The following is a 26953-nucleotide window of genomic DNA, read 5'->3' on the forward strand; positions in this document are numbered from 1 at the left end:
TGCCGGTTACTTTGGGGTGGGGCTCAGAGTAATATTTAATTCCAATAAAGATAGTTGTCAACACTTGCTTGAAGCAGCTGTGTACTCTTGTGGGTGCTTGGCATTTGCTTCTCTTGTCTGACTCACTGAGCACATTAAAAGCCACTTATTTGCCTTTGTTGCCGTGTAGCTGTGTGCCAGCGGAGATGATGTGCTCGCTCTTGCTTTTGTACTTCTCAGCATTTCACCAAAGTTTTAGTATTTTATAGGACTGTTCGATATAACGATATATATCGGATGATGATATGAAAACGTCTATCGTTTCATATTATATGATATGTTTCGCAGTGTCGCAAAATAAACTGTTTACGGCTATATATTTTATCGTTTTGATGGTCACTGTAGAATTTCTTAAAGTTCTCACTTTCGCGACGTTTTTATGCGTTGTCGTTAGCAACAATGACGGTACAACCATCCCGTGGCTCCGCCGTCCGCTTGTTTATTTTCCACATAAACCTTTCACAATAAAGCTGAAGATCCTGTTGAGATTTTTCAAAATAAACTGAATTACATGAAATAGTATGCAGAGTGTTTACGGACAAGAAGCTAAAAATAGCCGCCAGGTGCTAAAAAATAAACATTAGAACAGGCTTTTCCCCGCAGCACACCGTGTAATAAATACTTACAAAGAAAATTGCGGCCGTTTCAACATATGTAACACACTAACAGTTACATGAGCCCCAAGTGAAAACAGTCGAGCTGCCCGAAATTCACAGAATTTACAGAAAATGTAAAATTTTTGTGATATATATCGTTGTCGGGACGATAAATGTCTTATATCGGGATATGAGATTTTGGTCATATCGCACAGCCCTAGTATTTTATATGAATTTGTAATGAAGAAAAAAAAAAGATGAGCTGTTTTCTCACAAACCCCCCCAAAAAAGTCAAACATCAAACCTCCCATTCTGCATTAGCAGGCGTTCACATGGTTGCAGAAAACCTTTAAGGTTTATTGAAAACCTTTAAGATGAACACCAGATGCGTCTGTAATTTTGACACTTTTCAACATGTTGAACCTGACCCCGAATACCGCTGGCCCTCCTCACCTTTCCTCCGCTGGCCCCTCTCGTTCCCCTCCATTGATTAAATACACATATTTCTCTTTCCATCTGCCCGCCCACACCTCCTGTTGCCTTATAAAGTTTTGACCTAGATCCATAACGGGGAGGGAGAACATCCCAGTCGGGGGGGACACAGACATATCCCACTCCCCAAACCCCATCTAAAATGTGTATTTTTAGATACTCAGTGAGGCAAACCTAAACATCTTTTCAGAAGTTACAGCTTCATTTTTGTGTATTTGCTTGTGTTTCTTCCATCTCCTCCTTGGCTGTTTACGACCTATTACACCGAGTAATGAGCAATCCCAAAGATTAGAAGCCACTCATACTAAAAAATGCAAAAGCCAACATCCTGGTGACTTTTAAATATGCTCGTTATGTGTTTCCCTTTAATTCACAGAGAAGGTTTGGCACCAGATTCCCAAACCAGGATGAATCTGGGGTTAAAGCAGTGCTTCAGTACAAGTCATAATTGCAGCTTAGCAGCTCAGCCAGACATTAAGAAAGAGCCCCTAATTTTAAAAAGACCACAATGGAACTTGATGGAAACCAACAGGATCCCATGGGTCTGTCCAGACGGGGTCTGAACCAACTCTCCATTGGTTGAAACAGGCCAGACCTGATGACAGACAGGCAGGCCGGAGCTGACAAACTGGGGCTCACATGTTACATGCTGTTTGTTCTGTACAGACTCCAAAATATGTGAGACATGGAGGCATGGGGTGATATTCAGACGGAGGAGAGGAGAGATGGGAATTGAGTAGGAGTGAATGAAATGAGAGGAGGTGAGAAGCGGAGAGGAAATGGGTTGACACTGAGTAAGAGGAGGTGGCAAATGTTGCAGGGAAGGTGGAGGTGGGAGGACATTTTCACATATTCATAAGGAAAGAGTTTGAGTTTTGGCGAAATAGTAAAGGGTTGCAGTTTTCTTTATGTGTTGATGTGCTCGTCTCAAATCCAACCCTCATTGGAGGTAAAGCAAAAAGCACAATATGAAGTCAAAACGTAGTGCAAGGAAGCTGAGCAGGTGAAACGTAACGTGGAATCGATGCAGAATACACTTCCTCAAAAAAAATGAAAGGAACACTTTTTAATCAGTTTAGCATCAAGTCAGTTAAACCTCTGGGATATTGATCTGGTCAGTTAAGCAGCAGAGGAGGTTGTTAATCAGTTTCAGCTGCTTTGCTGTTGAGATGAAATTAACCTCAGGCGCACTAGAGAGGCAACAATGAGACAACCCCCAAAACAGGAATGGTTTTACAGGTGGAGGTCGCTGACATTTTCCCCTTCTCATCTTGACTGTTTTTTTTCACTAGTGTTGCATTTGGCTAGTGTCAGTGTCACCACTGGCAGCATGAGGCCATATCTGGACCCTGCAGAGCTTGCTAAGATCCAACACATCCAGGATGGTACATCAATAAGTGCCTTTGCCAGAAGGTTTGCTGGATCTCCCAGCAAAATTTTCAGAGCATGCAGGAGATTCCAGGAGACAGGTAGTTACTCTATTAGAGCTGGACATCCTTAACCCATCAACAGGACCAATATCTGCTCCTTTGTGCAAGAAGGAACAGGATAAGCACTGCCAAAGCTACATAATGACCTCCAGCAAGCCAGTGGTGTGAGTGTCTCTGACCAATCAGAAGCTGTATTGGGCCCTGTCCTCACTGCCTGGCAATATGTAGCCTGATTGGCATTTGCCATAGAATACCAGAATTGGCAGGTCCACCACTGGTGCCCTGGGTTTTCACAGATGAGAGCAGGTTACATTGCTCAGCATGACCAGTTTCATGGTTGGTCACTGATGATGTGGGATGGCATATCCATGGAGAGATCCACAGACCTTTACAGGCTAGGCAACAGCATCCTGACTGCCATTAGGTATCAGGATGAAATCCTTGGACCCTACGCTGGTGCAGTGGGTCCTGGGTTCTAACAACAAAGCACAGCCACATGTGGTGAGAGTATGCAAGGAGTTCCTGTAGGATGAAGTAACTGATAACACTGACTGACCTCCCACACTCGCCAGACCTAAATCCAAGAAAACACCTCTGAGACATTATGTTGATGAAATATAAGCAATATAAAAACAAAGCGTATTGTAATACTCTATAAAAATTAAATATAGGCCGACCTAGGTTTAAATTCATTTTGTATAACGTGTTGTTCTTTAATAGTTCCATACTGTGTGAAAGTATGGGCGAACGAATGCTATACCAATATTTTTAAAAACTTATGTGCAACACAAGTCAGCTCAGAGAAATCATAAATGACATGCCTCAAACCATTACAATCCAGTCCTGCACTGATAACAACCAAAGCAGAAAATAGTGCATTTAGAGTTGTTTGGTATGTTATGAAAAGGTATGTTTATAAAAGCAGGGATCAGGGCAAATATTCTGACTCAACCTTTTTGATCAATAATTTATGTCCTTTCCATTTAATACTATTCTATGCTGTCAATTTTTAATGGACTTTTTTTTTTTATATATCATCAGTAGTAAAATAATATAAATGTTACAATATGTGTGAAACTGCAAAGGGGGGGCTGAGGAGAAACACAAGAAAAAAATGAGAGCAAGAACTGTGCGTGGGGTGAGTGGATAGCTCGAGGCCAGTTGGCAGTGACCGTAAGTGCTTTCATTGCAAGGTGCTGCTTCTGTAGCTGAGCCCTTGAGCCAGGTCTAACAGCAGCACAAATGGATAATGTGTTAAGCATATTGCTACATTTTCTACTAGAGACGCTGACATCTGAAGCTGGGAAACTGAATCGGGGCTCAGGACTTGGACAAGGTGCGGATAGGTGAGGGCAAGCAGGGCAGCATGGAGGTGGGCCTTTTGGAGGCGGGTAAAGGGGAAGGTGTTCAGCCACATCGCAGTTAATGTCCTGACTGAGCAGCTTATCGCATTCCAAAGCATTTTCCCCGGGGACTCGTTTAACTGAAGGTGCAAGCCCTGGTTTCTATGAATCACTTGCACCGTAACGCAGGTCGCTGCTCATTACTGCAAAGACTGACTGCGGTGCGATCCTGGGAGGTCTCAAGGGATGAGTGGTGACGCCACTGGCAGGGTTACGACCTTTGTGGTTGCACCGGTCGACTCATCACCACCACCGTGCATCCCCAGGCCGTCGAGGGAGCTTCACTGGATGTTTGTGCAAATGCACATACATTGCACCTCCAATGCTCCTTCTTGTTAGCTGCAGATGTAGTTTGATATGTTGCTGTTTTTCTCTTTCTCTTTTCACTGAGGATGCTCAATAATTAGATGATTGGTGTCTTATTTCTAAGGAAGCCTGATAACTAAGTGTCTCTGAGGGAAGTGCGTGTGTGCGTTTTCAAAAGAGACAGAGAGCGAGAGTGGCAGCGAGCAGAGTGCTCAGTGTGTGCTTGTACTTTCTGCTGCGAATGTGTTCCAGATAGTGGTGCTGATGGCTATCTTTCGGAGAGAGCTCTATTGATTTGGCTGGGGTAAATAATTGGTTGGGTCTACAAGCTGTCATGTTCGGCCTGATTGCTAAGCATTGGTGGTCTCAAGCAGTTATCTTCCTCCATATCCCTCTTTGATCCTCCTCTAGCCTCCTTAGTCTATCTCTATATTTATTGATTAGGACCCTATATGGTCATTCTCCATCCTTAACTTTGGGCAATAATCCCTGTGCCAAAGCACTGTTTACAAGTTATGTGCTCTCCACTCCTTGTAGTATTGTAGATGGAGGGCAGGTACAATTTAAGGAGGCGAAATGAGGAGACTACAGAATGAGGACATTCGGAAGGGTCAGCTGTAATACAGCCTTTCATAGTGTGCCCTAGTTTTCCTTCATAGTAGGCTACTGAAAAGTGAGATGTGTGTGTGTGTGTGTGTGTAGGGGGCTTCCCTGGAAACTCAATTTAAAGCATTTGAACTTATAAAGAAAATAAAATGCTCTCCATAATTAGCATGCCAAGATAAAGTCAGATTTAGGACATAATCACAAGTTTTAAAAAAGAAAAAACATCTTTAAATTGACCAAATAAAAAAAATCTGACTGCCAGCGCTGTGGTCTATGTCCTGCGCAATGGGAGGCCTGGGTGTCAAGTTTGGGAGGCCCTGGACCACATGAGGCAGCTTCTCACGGGGTCACTGAGCTGGAGCGATGAGAAGACCATTAGCGACCCCGCTTGAGTGCCTTTGGGAACTACAACCCCCACTGAGCCCAGAACAAGAGAGTTTATTATCCCGGCAAACCCACAAGGGTTTCTTTTGAATGGAGAAACGCCTCATTTGCTGCAACCGGTGGATTTTTGTTCATTTTGAAAACCTGTACCAAGACCAACACTGCACCCACATAATCCCTGAAAAGGCCATAGGGAACCGCTGTAAGGTATCCCATCCCAACAATGACTTAGCCATATTTAATTATGGTTTTGTAAAGTATAAATGTGTCATGCCGGGAAAAAAAACACGAGTTGAATAGCAGGACTGACACAAAGTGGCAGGGTTTAATGGGTTTAAAACGTTTTTATACCAGTAGCTGCGTGTTTACATGTCATATATAGTGAAACTGAGTTCAGACTGGATTACATGTCATTCAGCTTTATAGTTCTTTTTCACACTGTGTGCTAAGTGTGCCCTATTTTAGGTTTTTAACTAAATTTTCCCTTTTTTAAATGCTTGTTTAACTCGGCTTAACATGGAGCCCGCACCTAAACAGCCCAAAGCTAAATTTGCTCACGGTGGCAGCTCCTCATGGAAGCCTGGAAGTTTCGGGAAGAGCAGAAAGGTAACCGGGAGCTGAAGTTAGCGGGGGGACGGTAAACTTCCTCTGCCACGTCTGAGCTCCAGCAAAAGCAGCACTTCCTCCGGAGCTCACAGCGAGGACCGCGGCGGAAAAAGGACAGGGACACACGTGAATTAATTAACGGTAAATTAATGAATCGAACACGACATTTTTCTCTCTTTCCCTGTCTTCGACACTTTTTACATTTCTGGTTATTTTTGAGAGAATATAAGCAGAATTAGACGACAGATGTTTGCCGTCACTTCTGTTGAATTTCGGCAAAAGTAAGGAGTCGAAGTTTTTTTCCTTTTTCTTTTTTTTTTTGAAAGGAAAGATTGAAAACGCACATTTCCCCCTCTCATTCGTTTGTTCAGTCCCAGCCTGAAAACTTCATCAGCGTTAATTGTCGCACGTTGCTTCTTTCGCGCAGCGGGTGAGATAATAACCGTGGATCCAAGTGGGGAGGAATTTAGAAAATCAAGTTCTCACTGCTGTGGCTCTGTAGGAGCAGTTTACACAAATGACACTTTTACAGCAAAAAAAAAAAAAAAAAAAAAGGAGCCCTCAGGCTGTGTTTATATTGCTTTATCTCAACTATGAGTGTTGCAGTATGAGCTATTACACTATTAAAAATCAGGTCAAAATATGCGCAATGAATAGTTGTGGAGGGGGGGCTTTGCTTGCCTTGTGAATGAGAGGGCTGCATTCTCCTCATTCCTCTTGCTGTTATGTATACACAGACAGATTATCTCGTGCGAGCAAATCCTCATACTGACTCTCCTTCCCGTGCTCTCTGTTCCAGAACTGCCATGCTGCCCAGGCTCCCTTTCTGTCTCCTAATTTCTCTGCCAGTTCTCCTGGTGCAAGGGAGCACCACTAATTCATCCAAGAAGAGCGCCGATGCCCCGGCCGGTCCAGTATCTCGCCCGCCGCCGCTGCCTCCTCCCCCCCAGGGTGACCCGAGCTGGACCCTAGGTCTGCGGCTGTACCAGGCCCTCCGCTCCGACTCGACCTCCGTAAATGTCCTCTTCTCTCCTCTGCTGGTGGCCTCCTCTCTCGGAGCACTGGGGGAAGGTTCAGGCGGTAACACCTCCAACCAGGTTCAAGGTCTCCTCAACCCACCGTCCCCCGTCAAGGTTGACACGCAGGTTCCCGAACGTCTCGCCGAGGCGTTGAAGAGCTTCAGTGAAGCCAACGGAACCAGCTTTCACCTGCACGCATCCTCAGCTGTGTTTTCCAAGCAGGTCCCTCCAGTCGACCAGGCCTTTGTGAAGCAGAGTCAGACTAGGTTCAGAGTGAAGCATCAGACTCTGGGGAAAGGAGACTCCAAGGCTGACCTGAAGCAGCTTCAGGACTGGGCCAAGGCCAGCCTTAGTGGACTGGAAGGCGCTCCTTTGGAGGCCGAAATCAAGGCCAGGGCTGGAGCTTTGATCCTGGCGAATGCAGTGCGTTTAAAAGGTGTGTAGAAACGACATTATTGTAAATTAAATTAGTGCAGGGTTACTGAAATATTTAATAACTGTGAGCATCCAATTTTGCTTTTAAAACTGTGGGAGCGATGCCGAAAAAGCTTGATGTGTTTTCCCGCTTTAGATGAGAGTATGGCGTGCACCATTTTTAGTGATCACACAGCACAGACAGTCTGCACAAGTCTTTGCTGGCTCCGTGGCGTGTGCCAGCAATCCCACCTGTGTGCACCCCGCATCTCCATGGGTGTGTGTGCGCGTGCATGCGCTGGACTCCAGCTGGTGGACACAGCAGATAAAGGATGATTCTGGGGTCTATCACTGAGAGCTTATTCATCTTCCATTGGGGGGTGATGTGTCATCTTAAATAATTGAGTAACAAGTGTCCAGACTCTCTCTCCCTCGATGTCATGCCTAACATCTGTGCTCGGAGCGCTCCAAGTCTGCGGCGGCACAGCTTGGCTCGGCTCTGCTCTTTGTGACAGGCTGCAGTGGTGGAAAGCAGTCAATATTTCTGCACGGACGCAGTCGGTTAGAAGCTCCATCTGTGATTTAACAGTTGCATCCCAAAAACATATCCATCTAAATCCTTATCTGAGGTTCATTATGGCACGCTAAATGTGCCAATAAATATCGCATTTTATTTTCGAGGGTCGGCAATATTTGTTCATCGCACATATCATGAGTCAAGGAAATGGCTTATTTTCCTTTTCCTTATTTTTTTCCTTTTTTTGTGTGATTGTGGAATTTAATCTACCATCTCCTCCTTCGTCTCTCAGAGCACAGCCAACATTTTGAATGCCCGCTGACGTAGATTCTCATTTTTTTTGTTTGCGGTCTCCACAAAAGATGATGATGATGTGTTAAATATATCCTTCTGTCTCGCTTGTTCCTTTTTTTTGCAGCGTTGGTCTCTGTTTTTGTGCTTTTGTCACTCTATCGCATGTCTAATCTACCCCTGTCTCCTCTCCCTCTCCTTCCCACATGTCTCCTGTTCACATCCTCCTTATCGGTGTCTATCTGCCTCTGTTCCTTCTCCTTCCTCCTGCAGGTAGTGCTTTTTTTATTTTTTATTAGGTGCAAAAAGAAGAAAAAAACAGAAGGCAAGGCTCCTGAAGTGAAAACAGGGTTCCGGCAAAGATAGACAACCCTTCAGAAATAACATTCCCTGACAGACTATACATTGATAAGCAATTTAATTAATTCTCTTTGTTTGATGTTTTTGACTTCATTACAAAATTAGTTTTGTTTTTTGTTTTTTTCTGCGAGCCCACCCTCATTGGTTGGTTCATTAATTTCGTGGAGCAAATATACAAATTAGATTATGCAGCAGATTGCAGCTGCAAATTAGATTATGGAAAATTGGATTCCTTTAGTTTTGATTTATAATTTTCAGCGTGGTCGATAGTTTGCTCCTTTCTCAAACTAGCAGCTCCTGCTTTTGTTCCAACTTTTGTTTTTTTCGTTATGTTTGGGATTCCAAGGACTTAAAGCAGTTGATGATGTGTTATTAATGGGATGTTTTCGGAGGTCTCGGGTGTTATTTTATTTTAGTTTGGCACTGAGCAGGCATCTCCATCCGTCCGTCCCCTCCTCCCTGCTTTTGTTTGTTTCCCTTCTCCCTCCCTTCAGTTAATTATTGAAGGAAGAATTAAAAAAAAGGAAAAAAGCTCTTTGCTGTCCCTCCTCCCTCGGTCTGTATGGAGCTTTCAAAGAAAAGGAAGGTCAGGGCCAATTAGTAGCGGAACATGTTTATAGTGGAGAGATGCGAAAAGCAAAGAGGGCCAGAGAGAGAGAGAGGGAGAGAAAGAAAGGGTAAAATTAAATGAATAAAAAGGGGAGATTTCTGGGTGGAAAGGGGCAGAAGAAAAGCAAAGAGATGGGAGTGATTGGAGGAAACTGAGAAAAGTAAAGAGGGAGAGGGTGGCCTGCTGAGAGTGAAAGAGATGGACTGTCATGGTGGAGGGGATTGTAAAAGGGTCTGCCTTTGGGAGTTCCAGTCCACTCTGGTTAATTAATTCATGCTTTGTTTTGCTTTAGACAAACACCAGTGACAGCAGAGGAAAATAATACTGGAAAAAAACACAGTGGAGTGAAACTTATACAAGATAATGCGACAGCACTGGGGGACTGAAAAAGGAGAGGCAGCACATGAAGCCCCAGCTTATTTAAACTCTAATAACAGCTTCTGAAATAGCACGACTGCACGCAATCACGAGTTGATGAGGGAAGAGACCGAGCCGCGAGCTCGCATCGATTCTCCACTGGGTTATGCTTTAAGTTAACAGGACGACTCGGTAGCTGCGTGAGCGCAGTTGTCTCGCTGTTTGTTGCTGACAGTTATAAAAAGGTTCAGATTTAAAGCCGTCGCTCTGCTGCTGCTGTGCAGGTCTGTTTGGAGGTCAGCAGGTCATTAACCCTCCCGTGCTTGTTTTTACACGTGTATACTGTGGAGAAAATTGTTCATCATTGTGACATCATTTCAACAACACGGTTGCCGCTTCAGGTAACCTTCAGCCGGCCGCTTTGGAATACCAAAGCGATCGTGTTTCCCAGGAAGCGGACTGAATGCCTGTGATGTGTGCTAGCATGCCCGGGAGGGAGAATCACACGTCTTTACTGCTGCGATTTGTGTTTGGCTGCGATCCATTCGAGTCTGGTTGGCTTTTGGAGATGCCACCCATAGTGTTGAAACAATTAGTCAGGCAGCTATCAATTAAAAAAAAAAGAATAAGTGTGGAATTTAATAATAAGTTAAACAGTTTAAAGAAACCCCAATTGTAGACAAAGTGTAGTAATGAGGCCTAACAGTAAGAGTGTGAAAACAGTTTTCCTCGTCTCTGTAACTTTCTAGTCTGAAGATAAATGGAGCCAAACATCTTTGAGGTTCACCATAATGGTGTTTGTTGCTTTTATGATTATTTGTTAATTTTACTTATCCAGAATAAGTTTCAACCAATCCTGTGATCCCTAATACATAAGTGAGTCGGTGTTTCTTTGTAACACTTTGGTAATGAAGTGAGTGTTTTGTTGTTTTTGTTTTGTTTTCTTGTGATTAGAGAAAGAGATTTGCAGATAACGGACTTTAAACCAGTGGATGAATAGATGATGGCTGAATCTGTCTTGTATATATGAGTGAGTAACACAGTGACGATGCTATATTGCTTATCTGGTTTCATCTTGGTTTATTTGTTAGCTTTTCTGCTACACATTAGTACCAAACAGCACTGTTATTTTGACCTGCTGCTGGTGAAAAGGTGAGAGGCTCACAAAAGTCTTTAGAATAGAAGATAATTGTTGACGGTGTTGATATTTCTGTAAGGAAAAAGTGGTGGAGCCACCAACCAACACTGGTCATTTCTCCAAAAATGGGCAGCAGATGCTGAAATACTCCAATTTATTCTTAGGTGGTTTTTTTAAAACTCTTTTACCCAAATGATGATGATGTCTGTGATTTCTTATTTTTGATTATATACGTGTATCTAAATCCATGTTCTAAATTCAAATGCTTTAATACAGCAGACAGATGTTGATGGTTGACGTGTAGCTGTAACACAGCCTGTTCCAGACTGCTGAGACCATATCATGTAAAATGCACTGATAAATATGTACATCTGGTCATTTTAGTGGGCAGACTGGCGTCCCTATGAATTGTGGGATAGCACTACCTGTTTCAGCCGCCACCGTGTCAGGCAGCTGGAGTTGATGTGACGGTGACGTGTCAGGATACCAACCAGCTAAGCTTAACTGGCAAAGGTGTATCCACAGACTGTATGATCAGAAACCAGAGTGCAGGCTTCTTGGTTGGGTGTGTTAGTCACATGTAACTGTAGTGTGTTTGTGTAAAATACACATATCTGCAAGTTTCTTGGGAAAATGAGAACAAAATTGCACAAAATTGGACTCCGTTTCATTGAGCAGAAGCAGTTGCATTGTGTCTTGTTTTGTTAGTGAAACCCAGTACAGTGTATATTTATCTGAGCAGTGTGTAGGAGTGTTTTGACTAAATCAGGCTGAGCAGGATTTCTTTTCCCCTGGCATCTGTCTTCACGGCTTATGGCGTGTGAGGTATATCTTTTTGTCTTAAGGTAAATTATGGGGCACTTTGTCTTGTATTTATCTCTCTTTAAAGTTCCTGTGCTTGTAGGTGTCACCTTGTGCTCTGAGAACTTGGTCTGTTTTTCTTTTCTGAAGTTTAGAAGAATTAAAAACAGCGCGGACAAAAGACGAGTCTGCGCACAGTTCTTAATAGAGGTGCTTAATAATAAAAACCAAGCAATCAGTCTGCAGGCTTTCACATTGACAATTGAGGCATTTCATAGTTTTTGGCCTCCTTGAACCTTAGCTTTGTGTGACGAGAGCGCTGACCTTTTCAAATGATTTATCGATAATGAGAATCATCATTAGTTATAGCCCTAGCCGGCCTCAGGTGTCATTCACAAAGAGCGCGATGGGTACAAGTCATAATCTGCCGACCTCTACGCCCCATCCAATGTCCCCGGCTCTATTGAATGGACCAGCAGCTTTGAGAGTGTGTTGTGAGGTTATTACAACGGTAATTCCTCCACTCTTAGCTCCTCTTAAATTGACAGCTGTCAGGAGGTTAGCAGGGCCAAGTGGGGATGTGTTGAACATTGAATAGGGGTCAGTAGCCTTAAGGTCTTCATAACTGCCGCAGTACAGCACTCTGCCTCAGCAGCTTTCAGGAGGGTATACATTTTTTAATGGGCAGTGCACATAGATGATTCATGAGCAGTGCCAGCCAGTGTCGCTGTATATGTATTTTATGAACATGGCATTGTTTAACCTATTGTTCACTTTTTCTCCTGTTTCATTGATTTTTTTTTTTTTTTATCCCCCCCCATGCAGTCCATCTATATAAAGCATGCTGTATTTAAAACTGCATTTTCCTTTTCTTTGCTCAGGGCTGTGGGAGAGAGAGTTCAGCGAGGAAAGCACAGATCGTCGTACCTTCCTGGGAAAGAAATACACCAAAGTGGTGATGATGCACAGAGCAGGTAAAAAAAATAATAAAAAGCTATACGCAGTCTGTCACTGCTCTATTCCTGCCAGGGAATAAATGCAGCGAAAAGGAATCCAGCTCTAAAAGGGACGTGAATATTTGTGAGGTCCAATATGCCTCCCTCTAATTTATCAGTGTGTCCCTAATGATTTATTTAGCACATTTTCCATATTTTATGCATTGTCTTAAAACAGCAACAAGGCAGGGTGAGTTTCTTCTAGGATAACAGTTAAGAGATGTAGAACGGATGTATATTTCTTATATATAATGTCACTTTCAACTCGTGAGTGAGACTTGTGTTACGGCTGGCTTGTTGTCGTCCTGTCGCAGCTTGCATTTCCTTTATGTATGAAGCGAAACTAACCCCAGCATTCCCTCTGTGAGTTCACTCGGTGAGAGAACGACTGCAGTGACACGGCTGAAAGTGCAGCTCTGAACCAACTTCCAAGAGAACTTCTGCATTAAACTACTGCTAAAAAAGAAAACGTTACTTCACAGCACTGCTTCTCTCCTTGACTCTCTGATCTTTGCTCAACTCTTTGCCTGCCCCCCTGCTGTCCCCCCGCTACAGGTTTGTACCGCTTCCATGAAGACACTGACAACATGGTGCAAGTTCTAGAGGCGCCTCTGTGGGGAGGCAGGGCCAGCGTCGTGCTCCTGCTGCCCTTTCATGTCGAAAATCTGGCTAGGTTGGAAAAGCTGCTGACCCTGGAGCTGCTGTCCAAGTGGCTGGAGAAGGCCAGTGTAACCAGTGTGGCCATCTCTCTGCCCAAGGCAAACATCACTAGCACGCTCAGTCTGCAGGTTAGTTCAGCAAACTTTGTTTTGGTACGGTGACATAAAAAGATTCTTGCAGGGAGATCGAGTCATGTCCTTTATATTCAGCTCATACTGCCTTTCATTGTCATATGAGTCTCAAACGGGTCATGCTAATGCAGTATGGCATAATGCACCCTTTCTGTGTGCTCTGAAGTGCTTAAATAGAAGATTGAGTTAATCTTACTTCTTGGAAACGCATTTAAGAGTCCTGGTTACACATTGTACTGATTCTATGTGTTAAAGGGACATCTGTAGGCTTGGATAGTTTTTTTTTTCCCCTTATTTTCCTAATATTTCACAAGTTGCTGTATTTTTATGCATTACTTGTTTTGTTTATTTTTCATTATTTAAAAAACCTAATAAATAAATCTATTGTTGAGTGATATTACCGTTGCTATGCATTGTTAATTACTGTTGGCTACCAAGGTAGCAAGGCTTGGAGTAGGAAGAATGACATCCTGTGTCACTGCCTGGCAGTGTTTAGATCTAGAAAATGAACAGCTGAGTCAGAAGACGCTGACTGGAGCTGTGTATAACCACATTCTATACAATCATGTTGATGTTAACCTACAAGAAAAGAAGGCTGCTGATGCTGCCGCTGCTAATATTTGTCATTTTTAGGTCTGGTAGTTTTGCTAATGTTAACTGGTTACAAAACTAGGAGCTGAAACCCTCCAAGCTCCGTCCATAGATTGTTGCTGAAGGAATCTGTGGCCCTGCTGTAATGGACACTAATGCATTGAGGGGGTGAATGAAGAAGATGTGCTGATGATGATTAGCCAACTGGCATTTTCAAGTGTTACACTCTTTAGACAGGGGCGCCACCAAGGAGGGGCCGGGGGGGCGCTGGCCACCCACCAAAATTTGCTGGCCCCCTAGTGGGCAAGCCTGTCCTACGTTGGTAATAATTAAAAAAGGTGAAGGTAAAGCTGGTGCCAATCCCTGGATAGATCACTGGTGCATCTCTGGGCCAACAGTTCACACTCTTACACAATCTAACACTTATTTTTTCTTTCGTCAACAAGTTCTGGAAAACTGAGAGAATGAGTCTTAAGCTGCTTCTGCTCAGCTCTGCTGAGAATCATTAAAGCGATGGTTGTGATTTCCATTCAATCAATCAATCAAATCAGATTATTATGGATGGACAACATGCCATATTCACCCATTTACACAAGTACGTTCTTCTTTGCTTTTCAGTGCTTCCTAATCAACATTTAAACACATTCATACTCCAATGGATGCATCAGAGAGCAACCTTAGTGTCTTGCCCAAGGATACTTGGCATGTAGTGGGAGTCAGGGATTGAACCACTAACCTTCCGATCAGTAGATGACCTGCTCTACCTCCTGAACTTTTTTTTAAGTTACCTATATTTGACAAGAGCATAATGAAAGTGGAAATTCTGTTTTTGATGTGCCGCCCCAGTATTTTAAGTGGCCCCCAATACGGCCACCCCTATTAAAAGTAATTCTGGAGGCAGCCCTGTCTTTAGGTGTAACTTTGCCCAAATTTCTTGGGTCACAATCTCCTCTAGCTTCTACGGTCACGATGCTGTTTTCCTTTTTTTTCTTTCTTTCTTTTTTCTTTCTTGTTCTTTTGCATTTATACCCAGACCAGTAGACCGAGTTGTTTTTTAAGTAAGTTTAAAGTGCGGTGGAGTGGGAGCTGTGCAGCTGTTTCAAACCCTAGTTGAATTTGACAGAGTGGATCCCTGCGTGCAGCTTCAATTCTAGTTTCTTCTTCCATTCATTTCCTGTATCTGCGCACTGCATCATTTTTCACTCCACCTGATACGCTTTCTCATTTCACCCAGCAATGCAGTCATCATTCTCATTGTTTCTTTGCCTGCTTTATCCTTCTCCTCTGGATTTTCCGCATCTCTTCATTATTCCCTGCCTCTGTTTTGGCCGGCTGCTTTTCCTGTCTTGCACTCTTCCTTTCTGTCTACCCTTTTCTCACACATATTGGCACCCCCTCCCACCCCATCCTTTGGTCTTCCTGCTCTTCCTCTATGCTGTTTCGTGTTTCTCGCCTCTATTTTCCTTCTTTTTCTTTCTCCTTCCATTCTGAACGTGACCACTGTGTCTTACTTAGTTTTCTGCCTCCTTCTTCGACTGCTTTTGTTTTTTCTTTTTTAGTAGGTGAGTTCAAATGTCAGTCCTTTCCACTATTCTCTTCTCCCTCTTGAGGGGAAGGGTGCCCAGGTGTACACGTAGCACCAGGCCCTAACAGCCTTCAGCAGTGAATCAAACCTTCCTGCTCGGGGGCTAAGAGGGGCCTGAGGATGACCATGACCTGTACCTCCTCTGTGGGGTCCCGGTGCCTCCCCACAGGCCTTATTTTGCAAGAGCACAAAGGTTATGCCACAGCCCAGCTGGTAATGTGGATCCCTGCTCCTGCTACTCCCAGGGCCAGCAGGTAGCTGGTCTGAGGTACTGAGAAGTGAATAGGACAGCCAAGCGGACAGGAAGCAGCTTAGTGGCAGCTGATGCTAATGTGAACGCATTAGGGTTGTTAAGGTTCATCCAGGCCAAACTGGAGGCTGTGCTGGCTGCTGACTGGGAGGCTCAAGAGTTGTCGGGCTGGTGGAAGAGCACGTATTTGACCAGGCCGAGAGGTGTCTAACAGGGACACAGAAACATACAAGCTGCTAGAATCACACGGGCCTTCCACCTTCAGGAACATCCTGCTGAGGGGGTGAAAGTGGAAAGAAAGTTTTGTGGTCAGGTTTATGGAATTGACATTAGTTGGAGTCACAGTTCCATAGGTTAACTTTAATGCTTTTTACTTTTCTTTGTGAAATACTGTTCTTCCATGTGATGTTCCAACAAAGATTTTAAATTTGGCATCTTGTAATTATAGAAAATCAAACTCAGATTTTCCTTTATGGCTCCAAGTAAACTGTTTGGTTCGTTTAAAAAACAAATAGAGGAACATGGTTGAGATTGCTAATTCCAAGTATCTTGAGCAAAGCACAGGAAGAAGCCTGTGACAAACAGCCAGTTTAATTGTGATTTGTTATTACTTTTACTGCATTATTATTATTATTATTATTATTATTGACAACTGATGGAGCCTTTCAAGGAAGAAGATTGCCATTGAAACTAGAACAGCTATGCTGAGCGCTGGCTCAGAATGACAGGCTGCTACAAGAATCTTTTGCACCTTAGCAAGAGATGTAGGATAAAGGAATTTCCTAACAGAGATCTATGCAGGCATGCATGTAGCAAAGCATGAATAAGGAGAGTAAAGAAAGGAATGGCATATGAGATCCTCGATAGCCATCAAAATATTCCTAGATTTAGCTCAATAGTAGATTTCTAGTACTCACTCTTTTCCACCAATAAGATTTAGATGTGTTTAATTTTTACCTCATATTATCTTCATAAAATTGAAAGCTGACTTGGACTTTCATGGGGTCTGATTGTTGGGCCTGGATCTGTTAAGACTTGTCTTCAGCCTGGATTTTTTTCCGAACTCTAACTTGAGCTATGTCAGAAGCAAAGAATTTAGCGAAAACACAATGTGTTGTATTTTGAAAGTGTGCATACTGCAGAGCAAGTCATATTATTGGTGAGATAATCTAAAAATACTCCAAAAGACACCAGCAGAAGAAACACCGTTGACAGGTCCAGTTCTGTGATGTCCACTGAGTGAGGAAAAGCCTGTGGATCAAAGCAGCCACACCCCTTGTTATAAGACTATAAGGAAAAATGTTTAGTCCCAGTGCTGTTGGTATGAGTTGGAAAACTGGTTTCAGAAACTACAAATACTGTACCAGGCTGTACGTGTATTATTTTCATGGTTAAAGCATTTTAACATCAGTTTATGGGGTTTACTCTCCTGGACCTGATCTCAAGTGGCCATTAGAGGAACTGCAGCTTCTGGCACCATTTTTTCTGGAGGTTGCTTTTTTTCACCATATCAAACTTTTATTACTTGAATTATTTTTTTCTTCATTCCTCTTGCATCTTTTCGATGACCTGCTCTACTTTGAAAAATTGCTTAGTCTTCAATCTGACTACACCCAGACCCAGTTGATAACACAACAGTTGTGGAAGAGCTAGAGAGAAGTAGTAACGGGGGGAGGTTAGTTTAACCTGAAAGAAGCAGAAGCATCCCAGTAAAACCCATTTCCCCAGGGCAGTGGACACCGACTGCAACCTTTTACGACGTCCTATCCATATGTATGCTGTAACCTCATCATGGACTGATGAAATCCACTTTGCCCTCGTTCTACTTTAGCAAACATCTCTGTAGAGCTGTGCTACCGTGTTATTCCGCTAGCTGTGCCCCGAAGAACAAGCTTTTGACATTAACATTGTCAGGAGACTCTGGGGAGGAGGATGTAATCTAGAACTAAGGCTTGAAATGACTCCTTCTGACACGCCTATGACTTTGCCAGAGAAGGAGCAGAAAGCATCCTGTTGCACAGACCCTCCTTTGTCTCTCAGGCAGTTTTATGGACAGAAAAAGCAGAAAACAAAAAACTTTGACTCTCGTAAATAACTAAAAGTAGCTGTACAGTGTTCTCATTATGCAACCTAATTATGAGTGAGCACGTTTTGGCCCCGTTTGACTCGTGACGAGTTGTCTTCCTCCATTTGCTCTCTCAAGAAAAACAAGCGCATTTGAGAAATCATTACGAAAGGACTCAAGCTCCAAACAAAACCTCTACCCACTCCGATCTCATTGCGTCTGTCTTCCCAAACCCTCTGGCCAGTGACAGTGCCGTGTCTTCACTGACAATCATTTTTCCAATTGGGTCAGACAAATAATTGCTCATCACCGCGCGTTAATGCTGTTTACCACTTTGTCTGTCAGTGCCACGGATGGCCATGGAATCCTTAGATTAGAGGGCATTCGGAAAAAACGACCATCTTAGCAGTGTGTGTGTGTCTAAGACTTTCATCTTGTGTGCGTAGCAAATGAGCACAAACAAAATCGCGCACCTCTGACTCATGTTGAGCGGATTTGCCACATCCAAAGGCATCGTTCGCTCCTTCACCCCAGTCCTCCCCGTTGTATCGGTCACAGGGATCTAAATCCTTTTTGTAGGTCAAACATGTGCCTCTTGTAAACCATTGCTAAGCGACTGAACCTTGGCTCCGCTGACCTAAATGGGAGTGACTCTGGCCGGGAAAGTGAGCAGGAGAGGTGGGAGAGAATGAGAGGGGTCAATGATTGCTTGGGGACGAGGTGGGAAGCACACGAAGACCCGTACAGAGCAGCAAAGTGTGGCATTTCGCTTCCTTTCTGTCTCGTTGGTGGGGGCGTTTTTCTCCGGTGAAGAATAGGAGTGTGACGGGGTCTGCAGCCAGAGACGGAGAACCCTCTTAACAAGCCTTGCCCAGAGGTCACAGAATAAACCACCCTCATTCCTTTTCTCTCTGATCCACTGCTGACCAGGCCACACACATGCACACACACTCACTAATGGCCAAACTTCAGCTCCTCGGTGGCTATATCTCCGATTGGTGACTAAGACATATGAGTGTTCACCAGAGAGCTCACTCAGTCATGGATAATGAGGTCAAAAGGCCATCAAATATTTACAAGAGCGCACTCCGCAGTATACAGTGTCGAGGGGCAGCTGTTTTAGCACAGCTACCATAGCCCTGCATCATATGAATTAATCAGATGTGTTTCATGGCCATTAGTTAAACATCTCGCTGAAAGCTAAGGCTTCATTTTCCCTTTTTTTTTCCTTTTTTCTTTTTCTCTTCTCCAGTAAAATGGTCTCATAGAATAAAGCGCTACTCATGTGTCTGTGTGAATGAGACACAGAGCGTATTGACTGTGTAGAAGAGGTAAAAGCCCATGTAAATAAGATACCAGTAGGAGTGATGCTGATGAGACCTTAATAAAGCGATGGTGAGGCTTTGAAGCCTCGAGAGCTGATAATGTGTGAAAAAGAAAAGGCTTTCTTTAAAGCCTGCATCAAATGTGTCCATGAAATGGGGCTGCGATGATGCCAGTGCCGCACGCTGCACGCTTCAAACCACCCACGTGGGGATGTTTAGGGCAGCGCTGAATTAGAAAGAACATGTTTGGAGTTGCTTAAGGTGGCAGAATCTTTAACCAATCGTTTGTCAAGTGTTGGTGAGCCAGAGAGAGCCTGAAGTGTAAATCGTGGGCACTTTTTAAGCCAGACTTTGTAATGGCGATGGGGCTGATTGTGGTCATGTTGTGGGCAACATGAGTGATTGGACTAGGATAGACCCGACTCAGGCCAAAGTGTCAGTCACACAGTGTGTGAGGAGGTGTTCTCAGATATAAAGGGGATCTATTAGGCTTCTTTCAAGCTCCTTACTTTTATAACTGGACTTTTATTCATGTTTATCTACTTTGCTTTTGGAGCAGTCACATTGCCACAGGAAAAGCAGAAGCGTTTTGGTGTTGAGGCGCACAGTGTGCAAAGTTCAAAACCTCTTCTGGCATTAACATCAGCACAAGAACTGTGCACCGGGAGCTTCGTGGTGTTGATTTTCATGGCCAAGCAGCTCTTGTAGGTGTTTGGTACGGTGGCCCTGAGAGGCCAAACGGACTGCAACTTAAGAAAACACCAGCAATAAGAAAAACGCTGCAAAAGCACACAAAACAACGGAAATAGGAAAAAAAAAAAACAGAATTCCAAAAGCACAAGGGAAGTGTTTCTGGGGAGACAAAAACCCGACGGACCAGTTGCAGGAACCAAAATATGCTAAGAATTGCACTGGGAGACACTTAAAAGAAGTGGAGGATCTATTGGTTTTGTAAGGAAGAAAAGATGAGAGGTAAGTGTGTTAGCCATTAGGCTAACACACTATTTGCTAAAATTACACACTTTTACTAAAATTAAACTTAAAACTTTTACTAAATAAAACTTTTACTAAAATTAAATTAAAATTAAATTAAAATTTTGCTAAAATTACACACTATTAGCCTAAAAATCCGTCATCAGTATTATATGAATCATGATAAAACACACCTAGCATGTTTTGGGTTCCTGCAACTGGTCCGTCCGGTTATTGTCTCCCCAGAAACACTTCCCTTGTGCTTTTGGAAATCATTTTTTTCCTGTTTCTGTTTTCTTTTTTCCTATTTCTGTTGTGTTTTGTGTGCTTTTGCAGTGTTTTTCTTATTGCTGGTGTTTTCTTACGTTGCAGTCCGTTTGGCCTTTCAGGGCCACCGTCGTTTGGCGATTCCCACCTCTACTAACCTGATTAATTGAAACTTTACCCATAAAGAAGATGCTTTTGACTGGTCCTTTATTTCGTAAGGGGTTGCCATAGTACAGAGGTTCCCAAAGTGTGGGGCCCGCCCCCTAGGGGGGGCGCAGAGCCATTGCAGGGGGGGCGTGGTATGAAAAGAAAAAGAAAAAAAAAGAAATCTTGGACACTGCTAGCATAATGGACAGGTTTTTGACGGGGCTCCCACACAAACGCAAAGCAGGAGATGAAGCATCGCCAAATATGTTTCCAAACCAATTTCCTTCCAAGCCAAAGACTAGAAAATATGGTGATGCACATCTTCCCTTTGGCTTCACCTGCACAAGTGCCAAGGTAGGTCTCCCCTGCAAAATTAGTTTTCCCTGCGTCGGGAGCAGCGCTGGGCTCTCAAAATCACGGACAAACAGTATCCAACATTCTTGATTTGTAGTTCACAAACACTTCTTGTAATAACTACTCCTGACATTTTGGACATGTTAGCTCTTTATACAGTAAAGTTACAGTGGGATACAAATAATATCAGGCTGATCCTGCCGTAATTTGTTCCCCCCGGTTCAAATCACGGACTAACAGTATCCCACAGCTGTTTTTGTTTTTGAAACCATTTTGCACAGAGAGGCATTTTTTTGAAAAATGTATTGACAGCAATGTAGTTGTTTTTTTTTCCTGTGTAATAATATTCGAATATTATTACACAGCATGTTTTGATTTGGCACAGATTTTATGCCTATTGCCCTTCCTAACACAAGCTTAATTTTTATGGTTTGGGACAGGAACAACTAGTAGTTTACTAGCTTGTGAGTCTGTGTGCCCTCCTGGTGTGCAACCACAGACGTTTCGAGTGTATGGCAAAAGCGTTAACCACATGGAGCCACTGTATTGTAAATTAGAAATTCTTTTAGTTTTTATTTATTTATTCACTTTGTCGCCTTTTATTATAGAGCTATATATAGAGCTGAGCCAAGAGGAAAATAAAAGCAGAGTGAGGAGGATGATGTGCAAAAAAAAAAAGCACTCCAGCTGACAGTGTTCATGTAGCATGTGCTTTTAACAATTCCACTCACTTGAAATGTATGGGAAAGTGGAACCATTGCCATAGTGTGGGAGAAAGTGTAAAAGGCAATGCAAAAAGATAATGAGGAGCATTAAAATAGAAATGAAATAACACGCTAATGCATAGTTGACTGACAGAAATTAATGCAAGTGTTTTGATAACTGATGAATTATTTCGGTGATTATGGTGGAAAAATGCCAAACAATCCTTTGTGCCAGCTCCTCATTTGTCAGGTTTTCTTTGTCGTCCCAGCACTTTTCTACTGTTGTTGTTGTTCTAGTAGTAGTTTGGAAAAATAACTTTAAATAGTGAAGCTCATTATTTCTCTGTGTTCTAACAGTTTTAGACCAAAGACTCTAAAAGTGAAAGTTGTTAGTTTAGTACAAAGTAAATTAGATTGCACAGTGAGAATCATTTTATTATCCAGTGTGTTATCTTTTGTCCAGAGGCACAGATCGGCCTCACTCTCGCCTACCCTTAGCTTTCTGTAGTCCCTCTTCCTTACCTGCTGTGTGATCCAAATGAAGTGTTTTTTCCCATTTTACCTGCTTTTCTTCTCTAATTGTCAACTAAAAAATCATATTTTGCAGGATTAAAAGAGAAACATTGGCTTCACTATTTAGTTTCCGAAATATTAGATACAGTATGCAGTTTGCAGACATAAAAGGTCACAAGAAAATAAGAATTTGTAGTGAACACATTCAGCACTACAAACAAACCACTTGTTTTTTGTTTTTCTTTTCCATTTTAACTGTCGAGGGAAAACATCTCTGTGTTGGTGGAAATAGTCTTTGTGTGGTGTGAGGTCTTCATAGATTTGGTCTTTTCCCCAAGTTCAAATCGCATCATTTGCATACAACAGCTGAAAGGAGTGCTGCCTAGCAGCGGCCTCTCTTTTGATCTTTGCTTTTTTTCTCTCTCATCTTTTTTCTCTTTAACATCATCATTATTAAAGCTGCTCTGCTTTTTTAAAAGCATCCAGAACAACTGCTTGCTGATGGAGCTGTAAAGTGTCCGCATCTGTGTCCGCCACAACCTTAAAACCCCCCACAGGTACACCCGACAAGCTTCTTAGTGGGCCCGACCACCGAGGTGAAATAATGTGATGCTGAGTATTGCATGCCTCAGGGCCATGCTACCTCGGGCCTGGTTAGACTGCACTGCCGTAGGTAAAGGTAGCCCTGGCCACACATACACTCTTAGATGAAATCTCCAGGTGACAATGCCTGTGGGTCCCACTCGCAGACAAATAGCTCGTTGATGTTGTGTGCGAGGCATCAGCAGTCCACCCAGTGCTGTTCCATCTAAGATTCATGCGGTGCGTCCGAGAGAAAGGGCAGCCAAAGAGCACCTCCCAGAGGTTTTTCTCCTCGTATAATGCAGTGCCACACCTCTGCAGAGCACAAGGCCTCAGTGGGCTCCGCTGACATGCCTGCTTCTTATATATGTATATATATATATATATATATATATATATATATATATATATATATATATATATATATATATATATATATATATATATATATATATAATGTACATACATACATACATATGTATATACATATGTATATATATAACGACAGAATAAATCCAGCGTTGTCTTTTTTCATTTTAGCTAAAGTACGGGACAAACTGTGTTCCTTTTCAGCTTAATACGAAACGCGTAATATTTTCTCTGAATGAGGGATGATTCTGTCTTTTTACAGGCAACTCTACTAACTAACCTTATGAATAAAATACAGTTCACTATGGTATCAGTAACATCACAGCACCCACCCAGCTGTATAGAAACTCCATCATGCTAGCTAGTACGCAGTACGAGTTATTGTAACTGACTGTAAAAAGTCAGCACAACGAAAATAAACTCCACCTAAACTTGGTTTATATCTGACCCAGATAGACTGCAGGTCATAACTTCTTACCTGAAGTTCAGTTCACCTGACACTCGGCCGCCTCGGGTCTCTCCTCCTCCTGCCTCCCTTTTCTCTCATCCACCTGCTGGCCTCCACCACTTGTTAATTTTACTGAATCTGAGGAAGCGCCGCCATAGCCACCACCACACAACTGAGTTATTTTTATACACCGACCAACATCTGGACAAACCACCACCTTTCATTGTTTATACCGTTACAAAGGGAAAAAAAAGTCACCGGGCCACCGAGCAAATGCCTGATGGCCAGTCCAGCATTGGTCGTGCCATCAGTTAACCCTTCGCCTGCCAGCTGTGGCACGCGTGACGAGGGTTGCCGACCCCTGATATATATACATACGTACGTATGTACATACATATGTGTATATATATATATATATATATATGTGTATATATATAAATACGTACGTACGTATGTATATATATATATATATGTATGTATATATACGTACGTACGTATATGTATATACATATGTATATGCATATACGTACGTAGGTATGTATATACATATGTATACACATACGTACGTACGCATGTATGTGTATACATATGTGTGTATATATATATATATATATATATATACGCACGCACGTGCGTGCGTGCATGTGTGTGTATACATATGTGTGTATATATATGCGCACGCGTATATGTATATACATGTATACACACGCGCGCGCATGCGCATGTATGTGTATATATGTGTGTACATATATATATATATATATATATATATATACATGCGTGCGTGCGTGCGTGCGTGTGTATACATATGTGTGTATATATCGTGCGTGCGTATATGTATATACATATACGCATGCGTGGTATGTATATACATATATGTATACACACACACATGCGTGCGCATGCATGTATGTGTATACATATGTGTGTATATATATATATATATATATATACGTGCGCACGCACGCACGCACGTGCGTGTGTATACATATGTATGTATATATATGCGTGCGTGCGTGTATATGTATATACATATCGTGCGTAGGTATGTATATACATATGTATATATATGTATGCGTATATATATATATATATGTATATATAAATATATGTACGTGGGTATGTGTATACATATGTATATACATATACGTGCACGCGTGTGTGTGTATACATATGTATATATATACGCACGTGGTATGTGTATACATATGTATATATATATGTACGTACGTATATATATATACATATGTATATATAAATATATGTACGTAGGTATGTGTATACATATGTATATACATATACGTACGTACGTATGTGTATACATATGTATATATATATAGATATAGAGATATGTGACTATTGACTAGCAAAGTTTTAGAGTCAGAGAAGAAGGCTAGATCATGCAGGGCTCGTCTTTACTATTTATATGGCTCATCATAAAACCTTTAGGCCAGAATTGTGCACATAGGTGGAAAGAATGTGTCATGAGTGACAGAGAGAGATGCCAGCTAGTTTCTTGTTAAGTAAGTTAGGGTAGGAAAAAAATTGAAATGATCTCCAATGAAGAATGACAGTTTGCAAGAACATTGTAAAGCGGGGTGAGCAGGCCTGCCCAAGAAAAAGGAGAAGGATCAAGTTAGAAAAAGAATGGGATAACATGGAGGCACGTGGGCCAGATGAGGTATGGGGACGCTGGGCGAGTGGCAGAGCTGCAGAGGAAGACAGTGATGTAGTGGAACCGTGTGGGGTGGGTGGGGGTGAGAGAAGAGTAGAGGAATAATGGATGAGGACAATAGAAGTGCATTAGAGAAGGAGGTGGTGCTCGTCTCTGTGGACATGAACGCATGAAAACACTGGAATGGGAGTGACAGATGCCTACAACTGTATATACATGCACTTGTTTTGTGTTTAAGTTTAACCTGTGATGATCGTTGATGATTTTTTCTTTCGAGCATGCACATCTTAGCTTTTAAACGGAAAAGCAGATGTTCTACATGGTTTATTGCAGTTTTCTATTAGTCTGTGGTTTTAAGACGTGAGCAAAAACAGTGTGGTTTTGGTTCAGCGAGGGAGCACCCACAGACCAGCCAGAAGATCTTAGAGTTGTTGTCTGCTAGTAAAAGACGTTTCCAGTAAGGAGTTTAGTCCGCGAAAGTTTAAAGAATGCTGGAAAACAGTACCGTCACCCACCCATCTTCCCCTGCAAATATTCTGTAGCCGTGGCCTCGCACGTATCCGCACACACGAGTCCGCGCAGCCGCACGTCCACACCCACACATGCTCTCATCTGGCCCTTGCAGAAGCCTGTCACTGTGAGTGGCCCTCTGCCATGGGAGGATAAACTACCTGTCATGACGACGACTTTCTGTGGAATTCATATCAGAGGCAAAACAAAGGAGGTGCCGAGGTCACGGGGCATCACTCTTAAATTATTCATCCTCTGCTTCCTCCTTCCGTCTCCTCTCTGCCTGTCGCCCACTTTGTTCTGCCAGCTCACAACAAGGGCAACTGTCAGCCTCTTTTCTATCTCAAATTTTTGGGTATACAAAGTAAATAAATATTATGGTAAGTAAAGAAAATGCTGCTTGTGAAAAGTTACTCATTGAGTGTTTTTAAGCGCATGTTTATGTGTAAGTTAATCATATTGCAGGGTTTGGTTAGGGCGCCGCTCGTCCCAAACTTCTGAATGTCAGCATCATGAAATTTTAAAATCTGCTTTCCCTCCCACTCCTTGTTTGGTCCCCTCGCGTGCATAATTGATTAGCGTCCTGGCAGCTGCACTTGCAGAGCGTGTTTATCTGCGATGGCACCGAGCTTTGAGAACTTGTTTGAGAACTTACTCAAGGCAGCCTGTAAAGTCTTATCATCTTTTTTTCCCTCCAATTGCAGAAACAGTTGGTTACTCTGGGTTTGACCGATGCCTGGGACCAGAAGTTGGCTGACTTCTCTGGGGTGTCAGCCAAGAGCAAAGGAAAGCTTCACCTTGGTGGCGTCCTCCACTGGGCTACCCTGGAGCTGGCTGCTCAGACAGGGAAAGAAGACGCTGACCTACAGGAGGAGCACATTGATCGGCCTAAATTGTTCTACGCCGATCACCCCTTCATTCTCTTCGTCAGAGACAGCGCCACGGGAGCCCTGCTGCTGATGGGAGCTCTGGACCACGCGGAGGGAGAGCCCTTACACGATGAACTGTAGCACCCTCCTGTCGCGTTATCCTTCTTTTCTCATCTTCGGTGTTTCTTTTCTTTTCGCATCCCCCTCTCAAAGACTGCACACTGGTTTCTGAGTGGAGACATTGTCATTCACTGTTGCACACAATCACATCAGACTACGTCTGGCTGTCAGACTCTGACACCGCGTAGTGTCACACTGACTGACACTGACACCGACACCGCCATACTCGACAGAGTCACACACGCACAGTATCACCAACATGGCATATAGAACAAAAATACTGTATGAGACATTACTAAAGTTGACGGATACACCAAAAACACTAACTTTGAGCGACTACTTGCCTTCCCAAGTTTATATTTAGAAAGATTACAACAACTCAATGACGTCTCCATGTTGAATATATTTTTGAAAATTTAGAACAATGTTGAATAAAGGGCTGTTTTGGGGGA

General features: G+C 42.9%; 1 protein-coding gene across 4 annotated transcripts; it reads left to right on the plus strand.

Annotated features, from left to right (window-relative positions):
- The first annotated feature begins 5163 nt into the window (after positions 1-5163).
- On the plus strand, positions 5164-26953 carry serpinh2 (serine (or cysteine) peptidase inhibitor, clade H, member 2). 4 transcript variants are annotated; one of them, XM_039606147.1, is made up of 6 exons: positions 5170-5463; positions 5779-6003; positions 6662-7317; positions 12251-12343; positions 12920-13152; positions 26217-26953. In XM_039606147.1, the coding sequence occupies exons 3-6, from the start codon at positions 6669-6671 to the stop codon at positions 26520-26522; spliced, it is 1281 nt and encodes a 426-aa protein (XP_039462081.1). In that variant the 5' UTR covers positions 5170-5463; positions 5779-6003; positions 6662-6668; the 3' UTR covers positions 26523-26953. The 4 variants fall into 4 exon arrangements, with proteins under 4 accessions (XP_039462086.1, XP_039462081.1, XP_031607923.1 ...); XM_039606152.1 differs by lacking the exon at positions 5779-6003 and having other exon boundaries at positions 5164-5463; XM_031752063.2 differs by lacking the exon at positions 5170-5463 and having other exon boundaries at positions 5524-6003.

The sequence above is a fragment of the Oreochromis aureus genome, linkage group 3 (assembly GCF_013358895.1).
Source record: "Oreochromis aureus strain Israel breed Guangdong linkage group 3, ZZ_aureus, whole genome shotgun sequence".
Classification (NCBI taxonomy): Eukaryota; Metazoa; Chordata; class Actinopteri; order Cichliformes; family Cichlidae; genus Oreochromis; species Oreochromis aureus.